At 52.1% G+C, this 18608-nt stretch overlaps 1 protein-coding gene across 7 annotated transcripts; it reads left to right on the top strand.

Annotated features, from left to right (window-relative positions):
- The first annotated feature begins 4583 nt into the window (after positions 1 to 4583).
- LOC144274251 (uncharacterized) lies at positions 4584 to 18125 on the top strand. 7 transcript variants are annotated; one of them, XR_013347846.1, is made up of 4 exons: positions 4584 to 4716; positions 5465 to 8927; positions 9361 to 9473; positions 17708 to 18125. XR_013347846.1 is itself a non-coding variant. In XM_077832911.1 (2 exons), exon 2 carries the CDS (start codon positions 5526 to 5528, stop codon positions 6528 to 6530), a length of 1005 nt encoding a protein of 334 aa, XP_077689037.1. In that variant the 5' UTR covers positions 4584 to 4716; positions 5465 to 5525; the 3' UTR covers positions 6531 to 9348. The 7 variants fall into 7 exon arrangements, 2 of the variants coding, with proteins under 2 accessions (XP_077689037.1, XP_077689038.1); XR_013347847.1 differs by lacking the exon at positions 17708 to 18125 and having other exon boundaries at positions 5465 to 7764; positions 8865 to 8927; positions 9361 to 12547; XR_013347848.1 differs by lacking the exon at positions 17708 to 18125 and having other exon boundaries at positions 5465 to 7764; positions 8865 to 8944; positions 9361 to 12547.
- Positions 18126 to 18608: the final 483 nt, after the last annotated feature.

Raw genomic sequence — 18608 nt, 5'->3', positions numbered from 1 at the left:
CCAGCCCTTCCTGGGTTGCCCTGGGTCGTGTTCCTTTGGCCAGGGCACTCTCACCAAAGGTGTCCCCACTGCCCACGGTAACATCATGCCCGGAGCTGCCTGGGTTCCTTTACCCAGCGGACGGCTTGAGGGAACTGCTGCATTCCTGTCCCAGGTTGAGGCATCCAGCCCCATCGGGACAGTCCTGTCCTATGTGCCCGCGCCTGGCACAGGCGTAACAAGTCCTTGTTTCTGCACCAGGCCCTAGCGCCGGGCTCCTCCCTCTGGCCTTGGCGGTTCCTCCTGAACACGTGCCGGAGGAGCTTCCGCAAGGCCCATTGTTCACCCTCCAGCTGGGCCATCTGTCCTTGGAGGGCCCACTGCACCTCCCATAAACAATCCTGGGTCTCCCGGTCCTCCTTCAGGCTGTCAGCCCCCTTCCACTGGGCTGCTGACACCGGGCCCCACCCAGGGACAACAGCCGGGGACTCCCCGTAGAAGACCTGGGATACATTGTCCCTGCTTCTCCACCTTCAAGTTCTCCTTTCTGATTCGCAAAAAGAAAAGGAGTACTTGTGGCATCTTAAAGACTAACAGATTTATTTGAGCATAAGCTTTTGTGAGCTACAGCTCACTTCATCGGATGCATTCTGATTCGGGCAATCGTCCCACAGTCTGTGTCCTTGCCCTTTGTATCGGGGTGGACCGCTCATGCCTGCATTCTCCACCACTTTGTAACCAGGTGTAGACTCACCAGCGGGGCCTCCTGCTGGTCGTCTCACAAGCTCAGGGTCTAACTGATCACTGTATTTGGAGTCATGAAGGAATTTTCCCCTGAGTCAGATTGGCAAAGACCCTGGGGTTTTTTTGCCTTCCTCTGAAGCATGGGTGACATGCAAGTTTAAACTAATGTAAATGGTGAATTCTCTGTAACACAAGTCACTTTACACAGGGGAGTAGGCCAGTTTATCCCATGGGGCTTCTCACAAGAGTCAAGATATGTATGTGCTTAAAGAGGGTGCAGGATTGGAGCCCTAGGGTTTGTCTAAAATATTGGAACATCAGCTGAGCAGCTTCTGGTGGTAGATGTTAACCAGCCACCACCCAGGCTGTCAGGCGCAGGGATGCTGAATCTGGCCCAATTCCATAAAACTATGTTGGTTGGCAGGATCTTGGGTGCATTGGGCTAAAGGGGACCCACCACCCCCCAACCCCCAGATCTGAGCTCCCCCCCCCCACCACCACCACCACCACTGCCCTTGTGCATAGCCGAGAGCTACAAGAGAAGCATGGAGAGTCCCTGGAACATGGCCACAGCAGTGAGGTGAGGCCATGAGGCCCTGGCATGGTGCTGCAGGCAGAGTCCATCCCCAGTGCAGCCAGCGCCCAGCGAGTCAGCTCTGGTCCACCCTGCTGGTGCCTGCAAGGGAGGGAGGGCGGGCGAGGACTGAGCAGTGCGAGGGAAGAGAGGAGAAAGGGGGCTGTGGTGGAGGGAGACAGACACAGACACAGGCAGAGCCAGCTGCAGCCAACGGATCTCTGCAGTCCCAGCCCCTCTCCCATCACCCTCCAACCCCCCACCATAGACCCCAAATAACCCCCCACCCACAGCCCTTAAACCCCCCTGTCATAGTCCCCCAAGTAACCCCCTCCCCTAGCCACCAACCCTCCACTATAGACCCCCAAATAACCCCTTCCCACAGCCTCTAACCCCACCCACCACACATGCCAAATAACCCCCTCCAACAGCCTCTAACCCTTGCCATAGACCCCCAAATAACCCCCTCCCACAGCCTCTAGCCCCCTGCCATAAACTCCAAATAACCCCCTGCCATAGACCCCAAGTAACCCCCTCCTACAGCCCCTAACCCCCCATCATAGATCCCAAATAATCCCTTCCCCTAGCTCTTAGCCCCCTGGCACAGACCCCCAAATACCCTCCGACCCTCCTGCCATAGACCTCCTTCAGTGTCATCTTAGGACACCCTTGGTGTGTTGACATCTCATGAACAGCTGCCACCCTAAGGAAGCCCAGCTCAGTGTGTGTAGAAACAATCAAAGCCCCTTGGTGGGACCAGGTAGCATCAGTCAGGCCCCTTTGACATGGCGGGGACAGAGGCAGGAGTCTGCTCTAAACCATTGTCAGGGTCCAGGACTCCTTCACTAACAGGTATTGCAAATGTGCCAGGCATAGAGCAGTGGAGAATAGCAAATCATTTGTGAACCACTTCAAGGGGGTGTTGAGAGAGGTCTGCCCAGGAGACCCAGGAAGATCTTGGCGTCACCTAGAGGAGAAAGTGTCATTGCCAGATTCACAGCCCCATCAGGGGAGGAGGGAGAAAGAGCATCAGGGATCAGCTGCTCTGCAGGATTTCCCAGATGGCCCTGGCCTCCAGTTCTGGTGGCTGTGCCTGGGTGACCAGGGGAGAGGCTCTCAGCACAGGTGGTGGTGGCCTGCATGGGTGAGATTGCTTTTCCATGGGCCGAGAAAGGCCAGCTGTAAGGGTGAGGAACCAATAGCCTCTGGGTAGGGAACTATGGAGTGTGCTCTTTAAATGACTAAAGTCTCTTATGCTTTGGTGGATGGTTCCCCATTAGGATTTGATGCTGGAGAGGATGTGTAAGAATAAACCTCCTCAAATGTTGGTGCTACCTCCTCTGGTGCCTTAGGTGCCCTCAGGAAGGGGTTACTAGCTGTGTAACAGGGCAGGGGGAGCCAGATGGTACCAGGTAGGAAGATTTAGTATGTGGTAAGGTGGTCTCTGGAGCTGGGAAATAATGGGTGAGCATCACTGAAGGATTCAGTAATATCGGTTCCAGAGTCACAGAGTGCTCCCTGGTGCTATGTAGGCAATGCGTCTCAATGGGGGTCAGTGCTGTAACAACTGGTGCCACTAGCATTTGTCCCAACAACATAGGCACCAAGTGTGTCAGTACCGAGAGTATCAGTGCCGAGGTGTTGGTGCCAGACAAGGGCTGGTCAGTGGCCAGGTGGGTACCAAGGGAACCCAGTGCACAATGAATGCCGAAGTGTTGGTACTGGACAAGACTGCTCAGTGGCTGGGTCAGTACTGAGGGCACCGGTGCACCGTCAGTGCTGAGGTGTCAGTAGAGCACTGAGGATCCAGAGATGAGTCAGAGACATTTGTCTCATAGGCACTGCAGGAGGTGACCTTGAAGCAATACGCCTGCCTAGCTGGGTCAGTAGCAGTTGAGGCCTGGATCAAGGAGGCCTGTGCAGCCTTCTCAGCTATCAACAACAGGGGCCACTCAGTAGAGAAGAGGCTTGGGCTCTCGGGGAGGCATCCTGGCTCAATGGGACGCTGGCTGAGTGTGGTTTCTCAGAGAGGTGGCCCCCTGACACCCTTGATGTTTGGGTCTGAAGCCAGCTCCGTGGAGTGCGCCGATATGAATGACATCAGATGGGCACCTCGCACCTTCTGGGTCCACGTAGAAAAGGAGCAGCGGATGGAGAAGTGGTCTGGATATTCCCTTCCCCTGGATAAAAACATCACCTGGAGTGCCCATCGTGAAGTGGCACCGGGCAGAGGGCAAGATTTACAGCCTGAGGACTTAGCCGGAAGATTTCAGCACTGAGAAGCCCCCAGTATGCACAAAAAAAACTTAAAATATCATGCAGGGGGAGGAGGGGCAACTGTTTGTGTTCTCTTGCCAATGGCATAAAAAAAAAACCTAATTAGACTAACAAAGTCCCTAATTAAGCTAACTATAAACAATCTGAAGGACAAAGTGTGGTGGGGAAACAGATGGATCCTGCTCAAGTTCTGTCCCATTGCTGAGAGGGTCAGAAAGAACTGAGGGGCAGGTGGGCCCACTCTGCCCTGGACTGGGGCCCCTGGGAACAGCACAGCTCCTGCAGACACCGCTGGCCAAAAGAAACTGCTCTCACTTGCATGAGAACTGAGTGCCGGATCCAGAAGAACAAAAGCCTAGAGAACAACAGGCAGCATCAGGATATGGTGCCTTTATCCTGGTGTGATCACTGACATCTGCACCAGGCCCACACTGGGAGCTGTTGCAGGAGAAAAGCCCACCCCCTGCTGACAGTTCAAACACCAGGACGCACCCTCAGCCTTACATTTGTGAGTGTGAGCCCCCAGAAGGGTGTGTTTTCCTTCCTTCGTTAGGGGCAGGGTAGGAGCTCCTGCACCACTGGCACTAGGCCTTTCCTGAGCATCTGTGCAGCTCAGTTCACACCTGGGGCAGCCAGGAAGAGTCTTTCCCATGCTACCAGAGCCTCTGGGCTATACAGGCAGCCAGATGACCGGGATGGACCCTCCTGCCCCAGCACTGTGCACCCCTGTTTGGGTGGCTGCAGAACCGAGTCCCCGCGCCGACACGCCTCCCCCTGTACTGGCTGGGGGTGTCCGTGTGTTTCTGGTCCACAGCCCATGTAAAGCGGGACAGACGGATCCGGCTCTGACGCCGGACTTGCGGCGTTGCGGGCGGGGGCGATTTCCTCAGCGCTGGCCGCCAGGTGGCTCTGCCGCTTGCTCGGGCGGGCGCTCGCTCCGCGCTCTTGGTCCCTCTGCTCAGCGGGCTGGGGCGGAGCTTCCTGGGTCAGCTGCTGCGCGGCCTCCATAGCTGTGACCCGAAACCCTGCCCTGAGCCGCTGCTGCTCCCCAGCCGGGAGAGCCCTTCCCTAGCGCCCCTCTGGGCCCAGCCGGGGGGACTTTCTCCGGGGGCCGACACCAGCCCCTGAGCCGGAGCCTGCAGGTGAGGGGAGAGACCCGGGGAAAGGGCCGGGGCCGGGCAGGAAAGTGACTCTGCACCAACGGCCCCTCCTCGCCCCAGCTCTGCTCCCGGGGGGGCGGGGGTCTGCGAGTCCCGGAGCTGCTGCCCCCCCCGGGCTCTGCCCCCCGTCCCCGGGCTCTGCCCCCCTGAGCGCCTGCAGGAGCCGAGCCGAGCCAGCGCCGGGGGCGCGACGGCCCCGGGCCGGGCCAGGGACCGAGTCTCCCAGCCCGAGGGGAGGGGCGGGGGCAGGAGGGAGACAGGGGCAGAGACTGGCAGGCGCAGCAGGAGCCATCAGTGAGGAGGGAGGTTCACGGCTCCCTGCCCCGTTCCCTGCAGCACCCCGGGCAGATTGACTTTCCTGGGACAGGGGGAGGCGCAGGGAGAGGAAAAGCCAGTTCCTGCCTCCGCCTGGTCCCCGCGCTGCTGGGGGATGCGCTGCCCTGGGGACAGTGGCGGGGGACCCCCCTCCCAAGCAGCTCCTTTGATTCTTTTCCAGTGTCTGTTTCAGGGACTGTGACTGTGGAGCCAGGTTAAAAATGTGTCAGTGGTTTGAGTCTGGGTGAGATGGGCCAGATCTGCACTGGAATGAATTCTAACATGAATTATCAACAGATACTTGCATTGTGGTGCAGCTTTTGCCCTTCCCTCTCTGAGGTCCTTTTCTTCCTCTCCCCACTCCTTCCCCCCCCACACACACACACAAGGAATGACTTTGTCTCTGTCTCAGCAGGTGAATGCAAGCAGGAAACATCTTCATTCACATGTGCTGGTAAAAAGCAACTCATGACAAGATGCCACCAAAGCGATCCAAAGGAAATGGTTCACAGGGACTGAACCAGAAAAAGTCCCTCAAGAATCAGAGGAAGTCGGACAAGCTACAGAAGAGCTCTCTTGTGCAGAGAGAGGGTAAATCAGCTGTCCGCGGGAGAGCTGTGAGGAAGAGCAAAGACACCATCGTCTGCCAGAGAGCATATGCAGGGGAGAGGCCCAACATCTGCATCGAGTGTGGGAAAAGCTTCACCCAGAACTCAGACCTTATGAACCATCAGAGAACCCACACGGGGGAGAAACCCTATAAATGCATCGACTGCGGGAAGAGCTTCAGCGTCAGCTCAAACCTGAGTCGACACCAGAGAACCCACACGGGGGTGAAGCCCTATCCCTGCACTGATTGCGGGAAAAGCTTCACAGACAAGTCCACCCTGACCCAACATCAACGCGTCCATACAGGTGAGAAACCTTATAAATGCATCGACTGTGGGAAGAGCTTCAGCCGCAGCTCCCACCACAAGAGGCATCTGAGGAGCCCTCCAGGGAAGAGGCAGGACAAATGCATACACTGGGAAAGTGCCACTATTGGGAAGGTGAAAGAAACTAAAGTGTCTAAGAAGAAAACCCCGACCATTGAGATCCCCAACACGTGTGCCGAATGCTGGCAAAGCTTCAGCCAGAACTCGGACCTGGTCAAACACATGAGGATCCACACAGGAGAAAAACCCTACAAGTGTCCCGACTGCGGAAAAAGATTCAATGTCAGCTCAAACCTGATCAGACACCAGAGGATCCACACGGGAGAGAAGCCCTACACATGCTCTGACTGCGGGAAAAGCTTCACTGACAAATCCACTCTGACCCAGCACCACCGGATCCACACAGGAGAGAAACCCTACATATGCACTTACTGCGGGAAAAGCTTCAGCCGCAGCTCCCACCACAAGAGACATGAGCGAACCCACACCGGGGAGAATCCTGTGTCCTTTCTGCCCTTGTGGCCCTACCCCACCCAGACATACTGAAATGATTCCATTGGTTCTGGGCAGTGGGAGCTGAGGGCCCAGGAACCAAGTGGGAGATTTTCCCAAGCCCCAGCATGATTCAGTAGCACAATCCCCCATCAGGTTCCAGTAAGATATAGGGTCCCCTGTGCTTGTGTCACTTCTGGGCTTGAGACCTAGGTACCTAAATCAGTTAGGTGTTGCAATGTTGCATAGAGTTACGTCTTGACAACTTTAAGAATTTGGGCCTCAAATGCCACCCAGAGCAAATGGAGATCTCTGAGGGGTTTTCATTAGAGAATTAAGGAGTAAGCTACCCCAATTCCATTAGTATTATTTGTATCGTGGTAGCACCTAGCAGCCCCAGTCACGGACAAGAAACCGCAGTGCTAGGCACAGTACAAACACAGAACAGAGAGATGGTCCCTGCTCCACAGAATCAACAGGATCTGGGTGCCTAACTCACTTAGACCCTGTGAACATCCAGAATTTCATAGAGTTTAGGGCCGGAGAGGACAATTAGATCATCTAGCCTGACCTCCTGTATATCACAGGCCATGAATCTCACTCAAATACCGCTATATTGAGCCTAATTACTTTAGTTAAACTAAAACCTTTCAGCGCTTAAGAGACTAAACTGTTGTGAGCCAGAGAAGAGAACAGGAGAGACCAAGGGGCCCCTGCCATGGCTGGGAATTGATTAGGTGAGAGATGCCGGTATGATCCCAACATCTCTGCACCAGGGGGAAAATTCTTACCCAACCCCAAATCTGGTGATCAGTCTGACCCTGGGCAAGTGAGCAAAACCTACCAGCCAGGCATATAGAAAAAAGATTCTCTGAACCACTTCAGAGCATTGGTTTACCTCACCTGGGTCTTGTTGCCAATCTCTGATGCTTCAGGGAAAGGTGAAAAAGGAACCCAGATACATCTGGCCAATGGTGCATTGGAAAAAAAATTCCTTCCTGTCCCTTGTAGGGGAGCATCTGAAGTACGAGATTTGGTTATTGTCATTACATAGTATAGCCAGTGTGCAGGGCGGGGGTGGGATAAAGAGCCTGTTCTTTGGGGCACCTCTTTCAGCAGGGAGCTACTACTTAGAAGAATTTATTTGGTTTTACATGATCATTGGCCTGTATGGATGAGTTGAGGTGGACAGTGGAGCCCTGTTCCCAGCTGGGCTGGAGTGTACAATGTGATTGGATACCCCGGAACTGGCACTCGCTGGTCTTTTTGCACAGTGTCAGCTGGGAAGGTAAGCACTCAGGAAGCCCAGAGGATCTGAACTTCCCTGAGCCCCAGGGAAGCCCTGTAGACTTCAGCCGGAGCTATGAAATCAGGGCTCAGTCTGGGTTTAGCCTGCACTTCCGCTACCTGTGGTGAGAATATGAAGGGGCCCTTGAGCCTGGCTCGTCTCCCCAGCACTGATCCCCATTTCTTGTGCAGTTGGTCAGATCGGACATGGATCCAGCAGATCCCCCTTGTGCTGATGCATTCAGAAAGGGGGGTTTCTCTCTCCTTTTCTGTGTAAATAGCCTCTCCCCCCTCAGTTAACTTTGCTGGTTCTCTGTGCTGGCACCTTCAACCGGTCTGTGACACATCACTCCGAACTCCAGTTTGTCATGCCGTCAGAGCTAAGCTGATAAGATGCTGGAGCCAGGGGCCTGGGGATTCCCCCGTTTTCCAGCTGGGAGCAAACTGCCTTGAGGAAGGTTATATTCCCCGCAGTGTACCCCACCCACCAGCCTTTGTTACCCTGCTCCCCATATCACACCCAGCCCATTAATTGATATCTCTGCCCCAGAACAGGGAGCTGGGCGCTGCCGTGGTTCTGCTTCCCTGGCTCCAACACCCTGGGCCTCAGTCTCCAGAGTTTATTCGTCGCCATCCCGTGGAATTTGGGTCAGTTGAGGGGACTCACAGCTGCACCAGCTGAGTCCCGGAGCCCAGGGTGCATGTGGGAGGTTGCTCAGAGCTGGAGCGGCTGCTCCCAGGGAGGCTGGGTGCATGGACACTCCCAGTTGTGGCAGAGCCCCTCTCTGTTGCATGTGTAGTTGCAAAACATGTTAAATGCATTATGCTTTATAGAGAACAATTCTATTTAAAAAGCCTCAGGCACCTTGGAAAATCCCAGCTTGAGATTTTGGACCATTGTGAGAACAATGAACAGTAATTGCCCAAGGACAAGGTGCTATGTAAAATATCCCCTGTTGTATTATTTCAGCACTAGCTTGTAGGGAGAGCTGAGAGCAACCAGGGCACAGGGGTAGCGTTACATGTTCAGATCCCTGACTTGTCTGCTCACCTGCTCAGCCCGAACGCTCCCTTCATCTGGACATTTTTTATTTTGCATAGATGCCACTGATGCTATTCTAGTGACTGCTGATGCTCTGATTTTTCCTGCTCTGCTGATGATCGGTTTGTATCTGTTGCAGGTGCTAACATTTTGCCTTTTTAAAGTATCATCATTAAATGGGAAACTGACTGTCTTTTATCTGCTGTTTGCTGCCCCCCTGACACCTCCACCCCCCGCAGTTGGTTTCTAAAGCCAAACCCCGGGCCCTGGAATGTTAATTTCCTTAGAACATACAGAGGGAGCAGTTGGGCCTTTCCATGTCTAGTGGTCCAGCCAGCTGAAGCTTCAGTCACACTTCACCTTCACATGGGAATTTTCTGTTGGTTTTTCCTTGTGTTGAGGCTGCAGGTTGAGAGGGGGACAGCTGACATGGGGTTCAGCTTGTCCAAAAGAAGGTTCATTGATTCATAGAACTTGCGGCCAGAAGGGACCATTAGTTTGTTTACTCTGTCCTGTCTAAACAGGCCATTAAATATCACCCATTACCCCGTATAGAACCCAGGAGCTTGTGTTTGGCTGAAGCATCCCTTCCAGAAAGGCACCAGTCTGGATGTGAAGACATCAAGAGGTGGAGAATGGACCACTTTCATTAGGAATTTGTTCCAGAGGTAATCACCGTCTCTGTTAAAAATGTGTCTTATTTCTCATCTGAATGTGTCTGGCTTTAGCTTGCAGCCCGTGGTTCTTGTCCTGCCTTTCTTTGCTAGATTAAAGAGCCCTTTAGGATCCAGTATTTTCTCCCCATGAAGGTGCTTAAATACTGTAATCAAGTCACCTCTCAATCTTCTTGAGCTAAACAGATTGAGCTCTTTAAAACTGTCATATAAGGCATTTTCTCCAGCTGTCCAGTGATTTTTGTATCTCTTTTCTGCACCCTCTCCAATTTTTCAGCATTCCTTTTAAAATGTGGACATCAGAAGTAGACGTAGTATTCCAGTGTCGGTCTGAGAGGTAAAATTAACTCATGTGTCCGACTCGCTACTCCCCTGTTTATACACCCAAGGATCACATTGCACTGGGAGCTCATGTTAGTTACTTGTCCACTATAACCCCAAACACTTTCCAGAGTCGCTGTTTTCCCAGATAGTCCCCTGTTCTGTAGGTCTGGGTTACATCCTTTGTTCTTAGCTTTATAACTGCACTGGGCTGCATTAAAACACATTGTGTTTCAATGGGTCCTGTTTATTAAGTGATCCAGATTACTCTGCATGACTGCCCTGTCCTCATTATTTACCACTCTGCCGGTCTCTATGGCAGCTGCATCTTGTATGAGCAGTGATTTTATATTTGCTACCAGATTATTGATGAAAATGTTGAATAGTTTGGGGCCTAGAGCCCCCCCCCCCCCGCTGAACCCCTAGAAAAAACCCCATTTGGTGGTCATTCTCCATTGACTACTTTTTGCGGTCTGGGGGGTACTGGTCAGGGAATGGGGTAGGGGGGCCTTTACCATCCAGGGGCCTCAATTTCAGGCCAGTTGCTTTGGTTGACTTAGGGGGACAGGAGACAGAAACATTGAGGCTTTAGAACACTAGTTCCAGTCAGTGCAAAAATCAACATGCAGGCAGCAGATACTTGGCTGCTCCAGAAAAACAGCTGTGCTACCATAGTGATAAGTGGGGCACAGAAACATACACAGACTAGATCAGATCCCTAGGACCTGCCCTACAAGTGGGATTGGAACCCAGAGCAGGTATAGGATTTAAAATAAACCAGGAAATGAGAGACTCCTCTTCAAAAGAATGAAATTCCCCTAAGTAAACAGGAGGATGAGCTGCCAGAACAAGGGCTGCTGAACTGTACCTCTCAGCCTCTGAGAGATTGCTGCTTCTCTCCTCCTCCTTGGTTCTCACCTTAGTCAGTCAGCTGACAGTTCCCCTGGGGCTAGGGCCTGGTGCTTAACTGACACCTAGCCTGCTCCTTCACAGCTGGGGCAGGGCAGAGCACAGCTGCACTCTGTCAATTCACAACTGGCAGGTTATCCCCTTAAGGACCACAGGTGATGTGTATTAGAACAATCCTTAGGCTGCTCTAGCATATGCTGATGGGGAGCAGATGCAGTTTATGAAGCAAGGAGCCATAACAAGCTCTCTGAGAGCCTGTCACTGTCCTCTGGCTCTCCAGTGTTGAGTTGGAGCTGGAGAAAATCTGGCTTGGAAAATGGAGTTGGGCCCTCGGAGTAGGATTGTCCAGTGGGTAGAGCACTCGATTGGCCCTTCAGAGGCTTCGGATCCATTTAATAAAGAAATAAACCACTAAAAACATAGTGCAGATCCTCACCTCGCAAAGGCAGTATGTTGTTTTTAATTTAGAGCATGGTAGCACACAACGACCTGAAACAATATCAGAGCCCCACAGTGTGTGGACATAGTGACAGATGCCATGTTGCACAACTCTCACAATTTTATTGTGAGTCTTGTCATATTTGGTTATTTCTTAAATCCCCAGCTTCTGGAATCATGTTAATATGTGAGACTCTCAGCTTTCTTCTAAAAAAATGTCTGGCCCTGTGGGTGCAGCGAAAAGTTTGAAAACATGACTAAGTGTGCTAGAATGGTTCAAAACCAGAAGGCCAAGAAAAATAGTCCAAAATACTGCTGCTGCTTTTTTTTAAAGTAATATTATTTTAAACCATTATCCTGATCTTGGGACATCTGACTCATGACTTTTAATGCTTTACTTGAAGGAGGGGGTGGGGAAACTGAGGCACAGAGCCGGGCTGTGACTTGCCTGAGGTCACACACCAGGCCACTGGTAAAGTGTTAAGGAAAAGTTAGCATATGTGACTCCATTTTGGTTTGGGGCCCACCTTTGTCTAAAAGCAAGCACATAATGCACCAGGAGGAGTGTTCCTTAGATACTGCATTCCTGTGAAAACCCTCCCCCTTGTTTCCAGCCTGTATTGACTCCTGGTTTCTGTTCTTTGTCTGTTCCTAACTCCCTGCCTCCTGGCCTTGATGTGAGCCTCCCATCCTGATAAGAAGGGCTACTGGTGCATTGCTTTAGGACCATGTTGTGTAGTTGAAGTAATGGTTTAGCACAGGGAATGTACCTAGCAGGGATAGGTGGTAGATAAGGGAAGGGTTTGTCTATTGGCTAAGGTTTCCGATGCACGAGGGCAACATGCTTTGCTAAAAGGTATATAATCTCTGTATAACCTGCATTCGGGGTCCCCTCCTGACTAGCAGGGGGGCACCACGCTTGAGCGTAATAAACTTAGTATCTTTGGGAACTCTGCAGTTGTGGACTTTGTCCGTGTGCCTCAGCCTAGACTCGAACTGTGCGTGACCTATCGGGTATAATTCGCAGCAGTTCCTGTGCGTGACCTATCGGGTATAATTCGTAACAAGAGCCAGGAAGAGAACCCAGCGCCCTAGTCCCATGCCCCAGCCACTAGATCCTTTTGCCTTACCGAAGCGTGTTGCTCTTCTGCCAGTGTACACCAGCTGAGGGAGGCTCTGGTTTCCTGCACTTAAGTACACTCAAAACTATAAACCAATATACAAGCTCTAGCCTTTTCCTGTTCTGCCTCCCTGTGTCCACACGCCCCAACATGTAAACTAGTTGCTGCAGCTCTAGCCTGTGATCTAGCCAGATCACTCCCAGACACCGAGTAAGTGGGCCCTGCTTGGGCACCTTCCATTCTCTGAGCACTGTGCACATACTAGCTGAGTCAATTCATATAGCCCTCGGTTTGCAGGTGAAAGGCTCCATAGCAGCCACATGGTAGGGATCTCAATCCCCTTCAGCCCCTGCCTGGCTTAGCTGGTGCAGTCTGGCCATCATCTCCCAGGGCTGCAAATGCTGAATAGAATGATTCCCAGTGATTTCACCCGCCCACTAAATGCACCGTCACTCACTGCTGCTTTGCTCGATCCTCCCCCTGCCAGCATTGCTCCCTGCCCCCAGCCAGCCACTCCCAGGCCAGCCTTCCTGCATGGACTCAAGCTTGGCACAGGCCCTGGGGCATGGCAGAGTTTCTGTGGAGTGGGTCAGTTCTCAGCAGGGCATCACTCCCACAAGCCCAGGGTATCTGTGCTGCTGCCATGTTGCCATGGGGCTGCCTGCTACTCGCAGCAATGGAGCTGTTGGGTGGGAACGTTTCTTGGCTCTGTAGGGAGATGGCATGACAAATACCAGCTTTGTCCCAGTTCTCATACGCACTAATGGTCGCCTGTCTACTGGGTCAGGGTTAGGGATGAGAAGGAAGGAATAAACCAGAAAAGTTCCAGGGGGAGCTCAGTGGATATGGGGAGAGGGGAATTTAGGTCTGGTGCCAAATGACTCTGAGTCTAACAGGTAGTGGTTGGGAGATGGTTTCTGTTTCAGCAGGCTGGTCTTGGTAGGGCTCTGATCTGGGCTCCAGGAGAGCTGTGTTCAGTTCCTGGCTCTGACATCAGGTCTCCGTGTGCCCTGCGCAAGGCCCTTCATCTCTCTGGTCTCAATTCACCGGCTCTGAAAGGGGAAATGATCCTTCCTGTGGCTGCCTGGTGTACTTAGCCCATAAACTCTTCATGGCAGGGCCTGTCCATCCATGTGTGTCCGTGCAGGGCCCAGCACAAGGGGTCCTCAAGAGACTGTCCTGCAGAGATCACAGTAGAGAAGCAGGTAGCAGCAGAAGGTGATGGTGTGCAACAGCAACAGCTGGTGAAGCAGTGAGCAGCTGGCGGGGTGACCGGCAGAGCAGTGATGCCAGAGCAAGTGTTGGACAGTAGAGTGAGAAAGGTGCTTTCTCTCTCTCTTCCCTCACCCACCTTCGGGTGGGAGGTGAACTCACTCAGATGCACCTCTGAACTCTGGGTCTTCACTGACCAAGGACAACCACAGTGAGAGGGATGTGGTGGAGGGAGCAGGGAAGGGCACATTAAAGGAGCTTTTGGTTGTTGAACTCAAGAACCTGAGGTTAAAGACACTGCCCCATGCACTCTACGGTGGGTGTTAGCTTTAGGGGCTGAACACAATCCAGAGAGAGGAGGCAAATGCTAGGGAGATGGAGATAAACCATTGCTCCTCTGGAAGTGTCTCTATCTCCTGCTCTGAGTGGGCTCACATCTCCCCATGTCTCCTAATCTATGCTAGTGAGGCCCCTGTGCCCACTGAAGGGGAACAGGAATGGAGAGACAGAACAAGGACATCATCAATGGGGCTTGGGTTTTTTCTGGCTCAAACATTTTGTCAGCTGCAGTTCCCTCTCCACGTGCACTTTGATCCTCATCCCAGACCTTTTGCCTCACAGAGATGGGGTTGCAGCATGGAGTGAGAGAGATGTTAATAACTGGGGCAAAAATGGGGATGATGGACCCCCTTTTCTAAGCTAATTGACCCAGGGGGAACCCCTGCATTCATGCTTCAAATACACAAGTAGTGCCTAGAACTGAATCCCTCTCTGTCCATGGCTGGAGTGTAACACATTGGACCAGAGCTGCCCTGTCCTTCTTCAGTAGCTAAGACATAGCTAGAGGTTTGAGAGACCCTACTAGGTGTAGACCAATGACACTGATCCAGCAATTCATGTAGCAATAGTAGCATGTGCTTTTTAGATGCAGCTGTTAAGATTCAGCCCTGCAGGTGGACCCCCCACGGAAGGGGAGGTATTGTACAAACTTCCCCATCACACACCTGGTCTGAATGACAGCCCAACACTATCCGGGTAATACTATAGGGCTCTGGCTGGGCTCATGACCTGTATGTGCTTACACAGATGCTGGCAGTGAGCCAACCACCATCTTGCAGGCTTGAGTCCTTGGCTTTTGAAACTGCCTTGGCATGATGCTGAGGGCACCTCTGGACATGTGCTCTATGGGTGCAAGAGGAAGAGATGGGTTGAAAGATACAGAAAGGAGTATAGCACCAAGGACAAGGCAGGAGAGGAAGGATGGGCTTGTGACTACGGCCCTCTTGTGGGATTTGTGAGCTGTAGATTTAGTTCCTTGTTCTGCCCCTGACCCTAGGGTGCACCTGCACTGCAATTAAACCCCATGGCTGACCAACAGTGGCAGACTTGGGCTCGCAGGGCTTGGACTATGGGGCTGTAAAACTGCAGTGTAGACAGTTGTTCTCAGGCTGGAGCCTTAACTCTGGGACCGCAAAAGTGGGGAGGGCTGGCAGAGCCTGGGCCCCAGCCCAAGCCCGAACGTTTACACCACAGTTTTGCAGCCCAAGTCAGCTTACCCGGACCAGCCACTTGTGTTTAACTGCAGTGTAGACATACCCTGGGTGCATAGCCGCTGACTTCTACTGGCACTGGTGGGTGCTCGACCCCCGTCTGCCCCCTGCCCCACCCCCATTCCAACCCCTTCCCCAAAGTCCCCGCCCCAACTCCGCCCCCTCCGTGCTCCTATTCCAACTCCTTCCCCAAATCCCCACCCCCTCCCCTGAGCGTTCCAGAGCATAGCCCGGTGACTCTGTGATGGGGGAGGCGCGGGAACTACTCCATAAGAAGCCAGTCAGGACTCTGGGGGAGCCTCCTCTCTCTGAGCAAACTGTCTCCAGGGCAAGAAGCTTACACAGCTTCATCCTTCCTGAGTCTGAGCTTGGAGCATTCAGCACCCCTGTCCTCACTATGCACTTCCCACAGCGAGTCTGCCTGGGCGGGGCTCCTGGGGAAGCCAGAGTGTCCTGCACCGCAACTCCGCAGTCAGACATGACTCACAGCCAGCCAGTAAAACAGAAGGTTTAGTAGATGACAGGAACACAGTCCAAAAACAGAGCTTGTAGTTACAGGAAACAGGACCCCTCAGTCAGGTCCATCTTGGGGCCAGGGAGGCCAGACCCTGGGTCTGGGCCTCCCTCCATTTCCCCAGCCAGCTCCAAACTCAAGCCCCCTCCAGCCCCTTCTCTGGCCTTTGTCTCTTTCCAGGGCCAGGAGGTCACCTGATCTCTTTCATAGAATCATAGAATATGAGGGTTGGAAGGGACCCCAGAAGGTCATCTAGTCCAACCCCCTGCTCGAAGCAGGACCAATTCCCAGTTAAATCATCCCAGCCAGGGCTTTGTCAAGCCTGACCTTAAAAACCTCTAAGGAAGGAGATTCTACCACCTCCCTAGGTAATGCATTCCAGTGTTTCACCACCCTCTTATCATAGAATATCAGGGTTGGAAGGGACCCCTGAAGGTCATCTAGTCCAACCCCCTGCTCGAAGCAGGACCAATTCCCAGTTAAATCATCCCAGCCAGGGCTTTGTCAAGCCTGACCTTAAAAACTTCCAAGGAAGGAGATTCCACCACCTCCCTAGGCAACACATTCCAGTGTTTCACCACCCTCTTAGTGAAAAAGTTTTTCCTAATATCCAATCTAAACCTCCCCCACTGCAACTTGAGACCATTACTCCTCGTTCTGTCATCTGCTACCATTGAGAACAGTCTAGAGCCATCCTCTTTGGAACCCCCTTTCAGGTAGTTGAAAGCAGCTATCAAATCCCCCCTCATTCTTCTCTTCTGCAGGCTAAACAATCCCAGCTCCCTCAGCCTCTCCTCATAAGTCATGTATTCTAGACCCCTAATCATTTTTGTTGCCCTTCGCTGGACTCTCTCCAATTTATCCACATCCTTCTTGTAGTGTGGGGCCCAAAACTGGACACAGTACTCCAGATGAGGCCTCACCAATGTCGAATAGAGGGGGACGATCACGTCCCTCGATCTGCTCGCTATGCCCCTACTTATACATCCCAAAATGCCATTGGCCTTCTTGGCAACAAGGGCACACTGCTGACTCATATCCAGCTTCTCGTCCACTGTCACCCCTAGGTCCTTTTCCGCAGAACTGCTGCCTAGCCATTCGGTCCCTAGTCTGTAGCGGTGCATTGGATTCTTCCGTCCTAAGTGCAGGACCCTGCACTTATCCTTATTGAACCTCATCAGATTTCTTTTGGCCCAATCCTCCAATTTGTTGTCCAACACCTTCAGCTGGCACCTTGCAGGGGAGGGACCCAGGCCATCAGTTGCCAGGAGACAGGGTATCTGCATTCTCTGTGCAAACAGCATCACAGTGGCCCACTAAGGCTCTGCAACAATCACACACCCTTATCCCATCACCTAGATACTTAAGAAATGCACAGGGGACACCGAGGCACCCACACAGTATTCAGAGAAAACATTAAGAACATTCCCACTTCGTCACACCCCCTCCCTCCCGGAGCTTGCTACAGCAGTTTGGCAGCGGCAAGTGCAGTGAGGTAGGTGGAGCAGGGACGCAGCACGCTCAACAGAGGAGGAGGTGGGGAGGTGGGGAGAGGAGCTTGGCTGCCGGAGGGTGCAGAGCACCCGCTAATTTTTCCCCATGGGTGCTCCAGCCCCAGAGCACCCACAGAGTCGGTGCCTATGCCTGGGTGTGTCCCTGGGCCAGTCATCTCTGAGATCCCTGTCTGAAGAATGGAGATAATAATGTTGACCTGGCTCTGGGTGCGATATGAGCTGCTCAGATCCTGTGGTGGTGAGGGTCATACACAGATAGAGAGAGTTAGCACATCTGCAACCTGCAGCTCATGGCTTCTGGCCAGCAGTGTGGGAATGGGATTTGGCATTACCATTATTAACCAAGATTTGGGTCCCATTGTGCCAGCTGCTGCACAGATACAGCATGAGCAATGGTTCCTGCCTGACAGCTTACAAACCCAAAAGACAAGGCAGACCAATGGCAGGAGGGGGGATGGTCACACAGCTGGTTAGTGGCAGCAGGAATAACCCCCAGTTGTCCTAAGTCTCAGCCCAGTAGACCACATCCAGTACACCACACTTAGCTACCAACCATACACAACAACAACTAGCTCTTATACAGCATATCTCATCAGCATATCTCAAAGCACTTACAAAGAAAGTTTGTGTCATTAATTCCTTTTTACAGCTGGGGAAACTGAGGTACAGAAGGGGCAGCATCTTCCCAGAGTTACCCAGCAGGTTGGCGAGGCTCCTGAGTCCCAGTAAAGTACAGCGCTCTCTCCACTAGGAAACACTGCCTCCAAAACCCTGGACTCGCAGACAGTGGAGACAGATCAGAAACAAGGGAACCTGGGGCAGCTACTAGAAGCATGTCAGGCATTCAGTTACCGATGTAGCACTGTCAACACCCCAGAGTCCAAGGGCTATTCTAGACAGCAAAGTACATAAAAGACCTTTTCTGGCAATTGAAATGATAATATTGTTTGTGGAAAATAAATGATGATTGTAGAGCAAAATTTGTAACTATTATTCAAAAAGAATGTCTCAGGGTTAGTGTCCTCACAGCACATTAATAAGCACAGGGAATTATGCAAAATTAATGCAAATAACCTTTTATTTATGTTCCTAAGGTATTTTGGGGTGAGGAATACATCTCCTTTTAAATATATAATCTTTATTCAAATTATTTTGGAGAAACTCATTTAACATTGAACAGTGAGTGTAAATCAATATGCATACAGCACCAAAAACATCTCTGGTGGCTGCATGTCTGTCATTATTTTCAAAGACTGTTGTCCAAATTTAAGCACCTAAAACCAGATTTAGGCACCTACATAAATGTACGGCGGTACAGTGAGATTTTCATAGAAAGGGAGCATACTGATCAAGTTTGCAAATGCACAAATACAGAATGGGGGATAACTGGCTTGGAAGCAGCATGGCTGAGAAGGATCGGGGAGTTGTGGTGGGTCACAATCTCAACATGAATCAGCAATGCGATGCTGTTGCAAAAAAAGTCAAATGCAATTTTGGTTCATTAACAGAAGAATAGCATGCAAGTCACGGGAGGGGATAGTACAGCTCTA

Source organism: Eretmochelys imbricata, chromosome 14 (assembly GCF_965152235.1).
Source record: "Eretmochelys imbricata isolate rEreImb1 chromosome 14, rEreImb1.hap1, whole genome shotgun sequence".
In the NCBI taxonomy this organism is placed as follows: domain Eukaryota; kingdom Metazoa; phylum Chordata; order Testudines; family Cheloniidae; genus Eretmochelys; species Eretmochelys imbricata.
The sequence above is the reverse complement of the archived record's forward strand: the minus strand, read 5'-3'. Positions and strand labels throughout refer to the sequence as shown.

Bases quoted from the DNA above. Each gene is read 5' to 3' on its own strand.
- LOC144274251 (XM_077832911.1), top strand. From the start codon at position 5,526: ATGCCACCAAAGCGATCCAAAGGAAATGGTTCACAGGGACTGAACCAG.